Source organism: Macrobrachium nipponense, chromosome 20 (genome assembly GCF_015104395.2).
Source record: "Macrobrachium nipponense isolate FS-2020 chromosome 20, ASM1510439v2, whole genome shotgun sequence".
In the NCBI taxonomy this organism is placed as follows: Eukaryota; Metazoa; Arthropoda; class Malacostraca; order Decapoda; family Palaemonidae; genus Macrobrachium; species Macrobrachium nipponense.
In genome coordinates this window covers 53,005,781-53,018,229 of record NC_061089.1, presented here as the reverse complement: position 1 = coordinate 53,018,229, position 12,449 = coordinate 53,005,781, and the positions used below count along the sequence as shown (strand labels likewise).

General features: G+C 40.2%; 1 protein-coding gene across 1 annotated transcript; it reads right to left on the bottom strand.

Moving 5' to 3' along the window:
* Window positions 1-4,405: 4,405 nt before the first annotated feature.
* LOC135221057 (uncharacterized) lies at window positions 4,406-12,053 on the bottom strand. Its single transcript, XM_064258805.1, has 2 exons — window positions 11,688-12,053; window positions 4,406-4,518 (listed from the first exon to the last, which is right to left on the bottom strand). The coding sequence occupies exons 1-2, from the start codon at window positions 12,048-12,050 to the stop codon at window positions 4,492-4,494; spliced, it is 390 nt and encodes a 129-aa protein (XP_064114875.1). The 5' UTR covers window positions 12,051-12,053; the 3' UTR covers window positions 4,406-4,491.
* Between the last annotated feature and the right edge of the window lie 396 nt (window positions 12,054-12,449).

The following is a 12,449-nucleotide window of genomic DNA, read 5'->3' as shown; positions in this document are numbered from 1 at the left end:
CAATGATAATTTCACCCGGACATGTTGTTCAGTATCAGTATGGTAAAAAACGCTATCATCATCATCATCACTGGAGTGTTTTCCCACAGGGATAGGAGGGCAAGCGAGCAATTAGTACATATGAATAAAAAATTCAATACGATTTTAGGAGCACCTACAGTGAAAAATATTCAGACATGCTTGCCATATGTGGAAACAAAGTTGTATGTCCCTTTCACAAGACGCTTCGCCTGGTAGTGGGGAAGATAACAAAAATCATGCAAATTATGATACAAGCAGCAAATTTGGCACAAGTGTCCTCCAAGGTATACTAATCAAATCTGCCCGACTGGCCAATTGAAAATCAAAGATGCGGCCATTTTTAAGATGGCCGCCAAAATAACCACCCGAAGTAGAGTTTTATTTAGAAATATTAATTTTGAAGTTGTCTGATTTGCATGATCTAAGTGTGGATTCCTATGTTTTGAGGCTTGCTGAACTATATTTTCCTGTTTAAAAAGCACTCAGACATATTTCTCAGGGCGACTACCAAGATGTTTGTCTTTCTTTACTAAGTTTTGTCCCAGCTAGTACATTTTCAGTTATACATACAGTTTTGCTGTTTCTCTATCTGCTACTATTCACATGAGCAGCTGCAGAGTGATGTGTAGGGAAGCTCTGCCTGAGAGCACTTGCATCTTCCTTTGCAAACCTTTTTACAGGAGCACTTTGTCAATTCTTGACAGCTTGCTGCAATCAAGTGGTAGTGTTGTCCAATGTATCTGCCATGCTTCTCCTTTGTGTCCAACCCCATTCAGCTGGACTGGTCATGTGTGGATTACAGTGGGTTGCCTGGCACCAGATGATCCCAGCCTGGTAGGCTGCACGCTTTGCATGTTCTCTGAGAGCCGCCTGTGTTGGTGGAATTGAGTTGTACGGCCTCTGCTTGCGGGCAAACAGATCTAGTCTTGCTTCGTCCACACCAGTGGCTGAGCTTGATCTGTCGTACATGAGGACAACGAATCTTTCCAGCCTCTGCATGTCAAGATCACGAATCAATGTTGGATGCTGGCTGAGATTGATGAATGTTTCAATAATATCATCAAATACATTCTAAGTCTCCCATGCAGATTTCTTCGCTTTCTCACGGAAGGCAGGCAATGTCACATCCAGTGAATGCGTGAAAATAGGGGATCCTTCTAGCTTTCTCAAGCCCAATTGCAGAAACTATCTCATGGACTGGAATCCATTGCATATGGGCTCCTTGGCCAAAGGCAATCCACATTTCCTGAAGACCTAGTTTCTGGAAGGATGGCAGTACAGATCTTGCTATGACCAGCACATCTGTGTCATTAGCCTTGATTATAGACTTGCTCCCATCACACGTTTGCATCCCTAGCATGAACATATATTAGACTGTCAGCTTCTTCGTGACAACATGGGGATGCAGCATCCAGAGACTTCAGTGTTGCTAATGGCATCCTCTCCTTTTGTGACAATGACTGTGCTTGTCATTTCTCCTTCACACATCTTTTCGGTCAGGAAGTGAAACAGTTCGTCTTGTTGCTGGTGTCACGGAGGAAGCTTTGCCAGTTTCCTGGTGTCTTGCTTGTTCCTGTCACTTTTTCTGATTCCTTTCCCCCTTTTTGACCACATATCTGATTTCAGACTTTCTTGTATACATCAAAGACTACGCCCACCTGCTTGTACCGAGCATCATAGGATTCCACCTTTGGGATGAGGTCTTCTTTTGCATAGTCATTAAATGTCTTTGAAGTACATGGAGGTGAGGCATTGATAAGTGCTGAGCGGACAATGATGATTATATCTCCCTTTGGTTCTCCCACTGGGACATTCACCTGCACTTCAAGAATTCTACCAGCTGTGACTTCTGAAGCTAGCCACTGTCACAGAGATGCAGGGTATGACCGATTCTCGTGCTTGAAGAATTCTTGCAATTCAGTCTTTTCTGGCTTGAGATGAACAGTCGCGAGAATAAATGACTGTCGTCTTCTAGGACTTCCTCCTTAGAAATTCCCTCAGCCTGTTCTTGTTTGAAGAATGAAACAGTGTCTTTCTTGATTGGATAATAGAAAGACTTACAACTTCATCCTCTAGCCCTTTCATAAAAATAGGAACTGCTCTTTGCCTCGCAGGTGATGTGTAGCTACCATTTTAGCTCGAGTTGGGTCTGCAATGTTCTTTGTATCTAACACCATCAGGTCTGCTGATTCGTCTCGGATTGGGTTACCCATCTCCTTGCATCACTGCAGAGTGATTTCACATTTTCAGGGAAAGATTTCTGGGCACTGTGTCTGCTCGGGGTGTCTGCTGCTGTTATGTGGCATCCTTCATACCAGGCATGGCTTCGTATCCAGCTAGTAGACTACTAACTTCAGGTCCAGCGACCATCCACCTATGAAGTGCTGATGGGTCTTCTGTCAACGCAATTGCTCCTGTCACCTTTCATCACTGCATTATTGTGCTTGATCAATCGCCATGCCAGAGTTCTCTTCTCAACTTGTGGATGATTTAGTTACCATTGTGAAACTCCTTGGCCACGTCTGGTGGTTGTTGTTTGAGTGACATATCTCGGAGGTGAAAAGGGATCCACCAGGCATAGTTAACACTTATTTGCAAAGTAAGGCATCAGTTCTGAAAGTGCTTCACAGTACAAGTTGAAGTCTCCCTCTCTGAATGAGTGGATGAGGATGAATATCGTGAGTTCCATGTCCAGCACCCGACTCCAGAATTGGAATTGTGGACTCATTCTTCCGTTTTTCACACCAATCTTCAGAGGTTTTCTCTGATGTGCTAGACTCTTCAGAGCAGAAATCATGATATGCCTCCTTCATCAGTTTGTAAAAGCTGCATGCTGTAATCTGGTGTGCTTGTCTTTTCTTTGCGACACTGGATGCAGACAGGTAATTCACTTTATGTACCAGAGGCAGCCACTCCTGCTTCCACAATGGCACTGGTCCACCCGCTGTCTCGTAATAATGTTCCTATCGATCTCAGTGAAGCCATTTCTATGAGAAGGCTTCCAAACATGACAACAAACTTGTCCTCTCCATATTCTTGCCACTTCCATTGTATTTGTTTCGCCAGAGCACGCAACGGTTGATCAGCAACAATTACAGGTGTCTGCTGTGGGTTCAAAAAAAGCCACTGTATCACGGACCTTCATCTCAGTAACTGTTGTTGAACAGAAGCCTGCAGCTCTCATGATAGTGCCTTATTTTTTCTCAAAGTTTCCTCTATCCCAGAACCTTCATCAAGTCTTGCGGGGTCTAGCTTGATTGGTAGCACATTTGAGAGTGAAACAGGAATATTCTTTGCAGGTTTGTATATCCATCATCCTCTCTTCTGGCAGGATTGGTTTGGGGAGATTTTAGATCTTATTTCTTACTTCCTGACATAGGCAACACTTGGTCCAGTTCGCATCCATGATTATGACGACATTCAGGGTCAAGGGTTCATCCTTTTACAACCCTGTACATGTAATAGTATAATAGGCCTCTTATGTCCTGTAATATGCAATAGGCGCTTTCCTGTATGGGATACAACTAGGTTAATGCCCTGTGCCATACACCTAGTCCGATTGTTCATTCAAGTGTCGTAAATCCGTGTGATCTGTACACCATCCAGATAACTGAAAGCCTGTTATCCTTGGTTTGGCTTTCCCACGCTGGCACATCCTGTTCATTCAGGTGCGGCTGCCTAACTAATTTGGGGTTGATTAGGCAGCATTTGGGATACTAGTAGGTTGTTGTACTATGATGCCAACATAAATTTCCTACTTAGCTGACACTGAACCCCGTGTTGAGTTTCACAGCAGTGAAGTCACCAACGTGCCTTGGTAGTGCCCGACAATCACTCCTTTAATACAGTGTCTTAACCATGTTATAAACTGGAAAATATACATCAGCAGGCTTAAAAACATAGGAATCCACACTTAGATCATGCAATTCAGACAACTACAAATATTTCTAAGAAAAACAACTTCAGGTGGTTATTTTGGCGGCCATGTTTAAAAATGGCAGTCATTTTGATTTGATTAGAGGTCAGAAATAATGCACATTACATATGCCAAAATCAGTAGTCAGAAGAATTTGAACCATTTACCATATATAACAATCTCAGCTTTTAAACTGATAAAATTTGTTAATTGGTAAAATATAAACCCAAGTTACAATATTACATGGGTTAGTTGCTTTGCAACAGATCTTGAAAACTATTCATTGCTTATTACTAAAAAAAATTGAAATATATTTCACAGTACACTGATCAGTTGGTGGGGTTCAGCATTACACTCCTACCACCCGTAAAAGTACAGTGTAATAAAAACAATTTAGTCTAACTTTACAGCTAAAAATATATAGTACAAATGTTTCAAAATATTACTAGCATTTAATTATCTACTTACCTGATTTCGAGTTATAATGGCTTGACATAAAAGGATACTTTGTAGATTATATTCAAATAATGTCACTGCATCTTTGGGTTCCTATTTCATTGTTGGAAGCAATCTACGTGCACCTGCAAATGTATCGTTATAAAAATTTGGCTTTAGTAGTGTACATATTCTCTCACTTGCATATTTGATTAAACTTGGGAAATTTTGCAATATTAAATTAAAATTATACATAAGTCAAGTTTTGAAGTTATTTTCGAGAATGATTGTAATTAAAAAAAAACAAGCATATTTGAATGTTTATTTTTCAGAACTACTCTATAAACCTGCTCAGTAACTATGCTGTACCTATTACACGTATTAGTAACTATGATGTACCTATTACACATATTAGTAACTGCTGTACCTATAACATGTACCAGTAAACTCTATGTTGTTGCCTATTACATGCAGTCGAAGGAAAAATACATCGTAATCACGGAATCCAAACTCAAGCGCAATAATGAACATTCGTGAAAATATAGAATTACAAGTTGGTTTTAGAAGAATGAAACAAAATTCACAAAGACTTTTCAAGTACTTTGATGACAAATTAAACTCCAATAACGGCTTTGCAGAAACTTTAACCCTGACATTATAGCTTCATAATCTTTTAAGTCTGATTCCCTCATATTTTCCGACCTCTCCCACTTTTCCCAACTGACATTTAGTTCCGCCTAGACTCGTTTGAAGGATGGGTGTTCAGATGCAAAGTTAAATATAATAACCGACCCGTTAATACATGTACTGCAATATTTGACAAAGCCTTTTGGGAACTTTTCCTGAAAACTACACAACTGTTGGACATTGTCGACCTGACTGGAAGGCAGCTAGATAATGCTATTGATGGTATTTTAAATGTTCTCGACCTCATCTTTATTAAACTCAACACAACCAATCAAATTCAAGGAAATGACTAATAACTTTCACTTCCCCTAACTAAGATAAGCAATGTGCTAATGGGATGAAATGCTGATGGGTTCTAGTAAAATCCATCTACTGGTTAGCAACATAATACCCATACTTAAAAACCCTAAGGAAAGTATTGTAGTCCCTGTTGTTTATAAACTCCCTACAGCCTATCAAACATAGAAAATGGTGTGCCCATATTCCCAAACTTAAGATATGCAGTGTACTAACTATGAAATTTGGCCAAGTAGAGCCTCACCTCCAAAGGATGTAAGGTTATAAATAATACTGGCAAATCTTCAGTTTAGTTTAGGACTGGCAACCACACTAGTTAAGGTCAGGCATCCTTAGCGAAATTAAGATCCTCCCCACACAAATACTATGCTGTCCATTTTGGGGTGGGGAGGGGGAAGATCGTTACCGATTAGACCACCATTTGTTTTACACATTTTTTATCATTGGTGTTAGAGCAATATACTAGTTATTGGTTTTCTTCTACTTGAAACCTGTGTATGGAAACAACTTTATCATTAAGTTTTTACAGATCTAAAAGTTTTAAACCTGCCACGTAAATCAAACTTTAGACAAATAATTTATCTTTAAAAATATTAAAAAGTGGTGTTTACAACCTATGGACGAGGTTAATACTCTATTTGTTAAGGTCTAGTCTCTCTAATCAAAGTTACAAATGCAGTTCAAAAAAGGGTAGATCTAGGTAATAACTGCGTCTGGTATTTCTTTGGAAATTACAACTTCCTATAATATTTGGGTTGCTTAAGAGTTTACCTTCATTTTTTGGGGGGTCGACTGTAATCAACCCTCCCGGGGCCAGTACTAAATTCAGCGAAATACATCTGAGCCCAATCTCTAGTGGCTGTCATTCGTGGGAACGTTCCTTGCAGTCCATGAGGAGTTATTCACTAGAATTGCCCAAAAGTTACGATAAATTTGATTAAATCTCTTTATAGACTACTAAAATAACATTAACCATCAAGTTTTTAGCTTTATACTGAAAACTTAACAATGAAACTTAGATGGCCTCAGAATCACCATAATCCTCAGCAGCCTCGACTTCATACTGGTAAATGATGCTAATGTATGACATTCTACAGCCTTATCAATTATTTGCTAAAACCTCATCTTTGCAGAAGTCTAGTCACAAAGATTTTTTGGTATTTCTATATAAGCATTCCGTATGACCACATCGTCGTCCCCGCAAATACGAAAGCCAACAGGAATTGGGGGTGTCAAATGTATTTCGCCACATTTAGTAAGAGCCCTTGCGGGTTAATTATAGTAGTCCGAATAAATATTACTTATTACTTAAAATTCTTTTTCAGGAGGTAAAACTGCATAGAAAAACAGCAAATGCCATAGTCGAGGCCACCGCAGAATAGTAATATAGATCTACAGATTTTTTTTTTTTTTGCAATTAGTCCAGCAAACCCTTCCTTTATAACCATTATAATTTTTCGGAGTTCAAATATTTTCTCGTAGTTAAATGTTTTTTGAATTTTCCCTTAAATATCCTACTAGCAACCCCCACCTTATTCCCTACAATTATTGAAAACCAAAGTGGGTAAGAGTTTTAGGGGCAGGGGGAGAAAAAACAAATGAAATTAGAATGAAGTATTTGGCATAATCTATGGTACCAGGCATTGAAGATAAAGTTTTGGTTGGGACCTAACTTAATCACATCTAACCTAACCCAGAGTAGATCTTTTCCCGAGTGAGGATGAGAGGGGTGTGTAGTTGGTCTACCTTCATTAAACTTAATACACTATCATAAATGAATAGGGTTAGGAAATAATCGAACCTATCTATGGGTACCAGTGGGGGGCCACCCTCCAACAGGATCCAGTCTCCCTTCTTAAACTTGTGGAAGGTGTTACTTAGCAAATATAAAATAAATTTACCTTTACAAGAATTAGTTCTTTGTCTTGCCTCAATCTTAAGGCAGTTGGATTTTAAGACTGGCACACAAACGCCAAAACTATACAGAGTCAACATTTTGGCATTATGACAGTATTTATAGATGAAAATATAATCTGGGTAGATTACAGTTTAGTTGGCCAGACTGCGCAACACCTTTTGCCCAGCCCATAATGCTGGGGTCACATTCCCGTATCATGATGGCGTATGCCCACGTATGTGGATCGTGGGCATCATCGCAGTGAAATGACCTTGAACAACTGCTAAACAGGACACGGCTTACGGACGTTAAGCCAGCACCATAAATTGCGCTGCAAATGTACGCGCAATACAAGTATGGTCGGACGGCCGCCTACCTGGAGCTGGCCCGGCAAAGTCCTACACATCAAGACTTTGCGTTGCATAGCACGGCACACTGACTTACTTACGCCGATAGTGTAAAGTTTTATGTATGGCAACTTCACGTCGGTACCACGCCCACCATAGTGCGGCTGTAGGGTACAAAAGGGCGGCCTGTAAACAGCAGACTGTAAAGTGATGGAACATGTATGAGAGAATGTAAAAACATTGCACTTCTGAAAATCAAGATTTTAAACAGTTGCCATTTTGAGGAATTTCGTCTACTAGTGTGACTTTCTGGTGACATCTGGCAACCCTCCGTGGCTTTTCCAACCACAGGCCACAGCACAAGAATAAAATTCTTCACTTTGCTTTTTTTATGTTTTATTGTGGAAATAAAGGGTAATTCTATACAATAGCTCTGTCACTCAATTTTCATTTTTTTTCTTTTGAATTAATTAGTGCTTTATCTAAAGTGGCGAACACTTTTTTTATTTTTTGGAAGGAGGAACAGTATTTTTTTTACCCTATTTGTTAACCTTTCCAATCTTGGGGGCCCCCCACCCCCAGTGGAAAACCGGGGTTTTTGGATGGGGAATGAATTAAAGAATCTGTTTTAACATATGAATAATGGCACATGTAGAATTAACAATAAACAAGGCCACCAGCTAACCTAAGCACGCCACCTACCTAACCTAGTAGTCTTATCCTTACCTGGCAGGGGGGGGGGGGGGGGCTTCGCTCCCCCTGCGGCCCCCCCTTACACAGCCATATTAAGTATAAGAGCCTAAAACCTGTTGTGTACTTAGGTTGGAGGGTAAAGGTGAGCTGCCATCTTTAAAGATTCATGGAGCCTATGATTCAATACTTTAAAATGCAATTTAAAATAGGCAAGAGCAAAGTATCCACCAAACTGATCCTTTCGACGACCGTATTTAGGCAACAGATTCTTCAAATCCCGCCACCGCCTCTCAATAGTATTAGTATGAGCTCCAGTGTGGTGCGGTCCACAAAGTTCAAGGAGTGGTTGACTCTTAAAATGAAGAAATCCCTCCCAGTTTTAGGCAATCGTATGCCTTCCAACAGTCGGGAATGATGGTAGTGCCGGGCTCTATATAATCCCTTATCACTTAAAAAGTGTCACTTTGTCCCTACTTTCTAAAGGAACAGCAAAGAAATCTCTATTCTCCCTGCAAATCCCCCCAAACACCCACTGGCCTGTCACTACTCTGCCTACATTATATTTTCGCCTTCCAAATTTGCTCTCATCGATTTCAATAGTTTTGCCTGGGCTACCAATCTTACCATTCCAACTAAATACCCTATGCACAACCCCACGAATGAATGAGCACCAATCATTTATAGCAGAAATTTTTTAATTCATTTTCAACAAATTTATAACTAAATTTAACACCATATAATTATTTATATACAAGTAGCAAATAAAATTTTATAGCTAAATGAGACTTTTCAAACCAAGTTCCCTTAAAAATGGACACGTAAAAACTACCCCTTTTTCACTTGTTTTTTCAATACAACATGCCTTCTGCCACACCGAAATAATGAATAATGCTTTTTGTTAATATTAAGTCGGCACTTAGAACCACAGGTGGGGCAAATAAGTGTCACTTTCACTTTTAACACCGTGATCTTAGCAGTACTTTATTCTTTCGATGTTACCACAAAAATGCAAAACAAAATCTTTATATTTAAATAACAATTGAAACAAGAAATTGGGAGAAAATCTACATAAATTGAAGTCGAAGTAGATGGTAAATTAGAAAACGCACCAGAAATTGAAGGTTCACACGCCTCCATGGCTCTCAAAAGACTAATTTTCGAAAAATTAGAGGTGGAAATTATGTGAAAAGTGTTAGTTTCCTAGTATTACTGTCACCTGATTGGGTATTAAGGTCACATGATTCTAGTCACATGATTCTAGTTTTGTTAAAATGCTAGTCACATGTAAAATGTGGATAATCATCATTGGTTAAAAACGGTTTGGGTGAAGTCTTGCTACGTAGAATACAGTCTATGTAATGATGACTGCTTTTAACAAACAAACAAACGAGAGCGGAGTCTGAAGAGGAATTTTGAAGAGGAATTTGAAAGTTATGAAGTTGAGGGACTAAGTTTTTATTCAGGTGGTCAAATTTAATTTTGATTTTTAAACCACTTCTAGACCTAGCGCCGCTTAGATTTACATATCAAACGAAACCTTGGACTTCACTCTTAGTGAAAGTACTTAAATTTGATAACTTGCTGGAGGAACAGACTAAGAATTACCAAATAGTTATAAAACATATCTTTCTTATGGAGATTAATTTTATTAAAATCTTTTATTTTTCTTCGTCAAAAAAATATTTTTAAGCTAGTCACATGTAGTTTTTTTTAAGTCACGAAAATAATAATACATCGGAAAATACGCATTCTAACCATTAAATTTTTCCTCATTCTAACCATTAAATCATAAATGCAAAAAAATCAAAACTGCTTATGGTAACACTGCTAAAAGCCAATGTTATGAAGAAAAAAACTGCATTGCTGGTTGCAAATTAACTTTGATAGAATTCTGCATTGTACTGTAAAATATTGTAAATTTTTAAGCAAATAAAAAAAAATTAAGTCAGACATTATAATATACATGCCATTGGTAGTTCCAAAATCTTGGGCTTCATCTGACGGACAATGTTGGGTTTGAGGAAGTGGAATATGTTCAATATCCACTTCGGTAATTCTTCAGAAGCAATCCGCACTGGATATTAAAATAAATAATCACCTACATGGAAAGAGCATGTGAAAAGCAATATAAAAAGTATAGTCATTATATGAGAGATTGAACGGGGTGGAATAAGTGAGCTTGATAAGTTTTTACCGTCGAATTTTTTCCTAAGTCGGGAGAGGTGTTTCCTCTACGGTAATGTTTACTTTAATGAGCCCTCTAACTTACTTTCTTACGGAAACAAAAGCAGTTCCAGTTACTCATTATTGGCTGAGAGGTGTGACATCGTTATGACGTCATGGGTTTCATAACCAATTACGAACGACTTTAGTCGAAAACTAAGTTTCACTAGCATTTCAGTGGAGTAATAAAGTTAGCTGTCCAGTGTCCACTGGTATCCTTGTTGACTGAATACTCGAAAAATGAAGCTAAAACCGGCATTTTGTCTTCCTGTAGCTATGGCAGAGGTAGTGGCTGGCCCTTCTGGCATTAATTTTGACAGAGACCTTCGATTTCCTACCGATTGTTTGCAGTGCAATGTGGGTTACTGTGAATTTTATCATTATTTGTCTAGTGGTGGTGGTAAAGAAGTTGTGATTGAATATGCTCGAGACATAATTTAATTCTTCAGCCAAAAAAACTGCGAGTGTTGTGGAGCTATTTGTCGGATCGACTACAACAGGAACGCCTTTGGGTGTGATCGCACTGTAGTGACGAAAGGACGTCGGCGTAAGCGATGCGACACCCAATATATCTGCCACGGTAAGTAGCCCTACTGTAAACCCTGTGGGTAGCGCGGGCGCAGTGCAACATTACCTCTTGCCGTACATGCCGTGCTTGCCAAGAATCTTTAAGTTTGCGGATAAGGCGCGAAGCGCCGTTCCGCTACGGCGTTACTGACAGCACACATAAATCGATGGTCGCCGATATGTAGTCGCTCATTACTTTGTTTGTTGTTGTTTTGGTATCGCCGCCATATTGGCTTTGGTGTTCTTCCGCCGATTTCGGTCGGCGGTCGAGTGGGCCTGCGAATCAGTAGGTGCTCCCAATTATTATTATTGCTGCAAAGCACTCCTTTCTGGTTGTTTTGCGTAAGAAAATAAGTTAGAGGGCTCATTAAAAGTAAACATTACCGTAGAGGAAACACCTCTCCCGACTTAGGAAAAATTCGAGGTAAAAACTTGCCAAGCTCATTTAATTCCACCCCCTTCAATCTCTCATATAATGACTATGCTTTTTATATTGCTTTTCACATGCTCTTTCCATGTAGGTGATTATTTATTTTAATATCCAGTGCGGACTGCTTCTGAAGAATTACCTCCACTTCTCCCAATCCGTCAGTTGTCAGCTCACCTCTTGGCCACTCTTCTCGGCGGTGAGGCATCCGAAGCGGCTCCTGAGGGACGTGAACCACGTCCGGAGCTCGTTCCCAGTCACTGGTGGCCTAAGTGACTTGTCCTTGTCATCAAAGGCATTGCACACCTTGGCTTTGTCCTTGTATACAGCCATCCCCTTGCTGTATATGAATTGGGCCTCGTGCTCGAGCCACTCACCCACCAGCCTCTCATTTTCATCCGACAGGATAACACAGAGGTTCTTCTTACGCCCCAGTTGCACATCGTCCTTGACGTCTTGGCTGTCCTGCGTCTCTATCAAGGGAACGTTCTGTCCGTCGTCAATGGGGGTAGCTTCATGGAGAGTTTGTGTCACTGTCATCACTGTATCTCATCCAACTCGGACTCCTGTAGGTGGAAGATAACATTCCCCTATCCTGAGTGTCTGCAGGAGTGGCTGTAGGAGTCTTCTCCGGGCCGAAAGAAGGTCCTGCAAGATTATGGGACGTTGATGGTCCCTTCCTTGGTCATTTTGTGAGGTTTGGCATCTTGAAGGGCATTAGTGGAGAGTACTTGGAGACCGCTGGTCTCGGAGACAAACAGCTGACCTGAGTGCGCCGACCTGACCTCCGCCAAGGTAAGTAGTTCCGTGACCTGACCCTGCCCGACCGTGCCCCGACCCTGTCAGCGATAGGTTAGGTTAGGTTAGGTCAAGCCAGGCCAAAACATACGTGCTAGCTTTGTAAAGTTTTACTATCTTGTTTGTATTCGTCCGCAAATT

Bases quoted from the DNA above. Each gene is read 5' to 3' on its own strand.
- LOC135221057 (XM_064258805.1), bottom strand. From the start codon at position 12,050: ATGACAGTGACACAAACTCTCCATGAAGCTACCCCCATTGACGACGGA. The intron at 4,519-11,687 runs GTGAGCTGACAA...ATACATTTGCAG, and splicing joins CCGAGAAGAGTGGCCAAGAG to GTGCACGTAGATTGCTTCCA.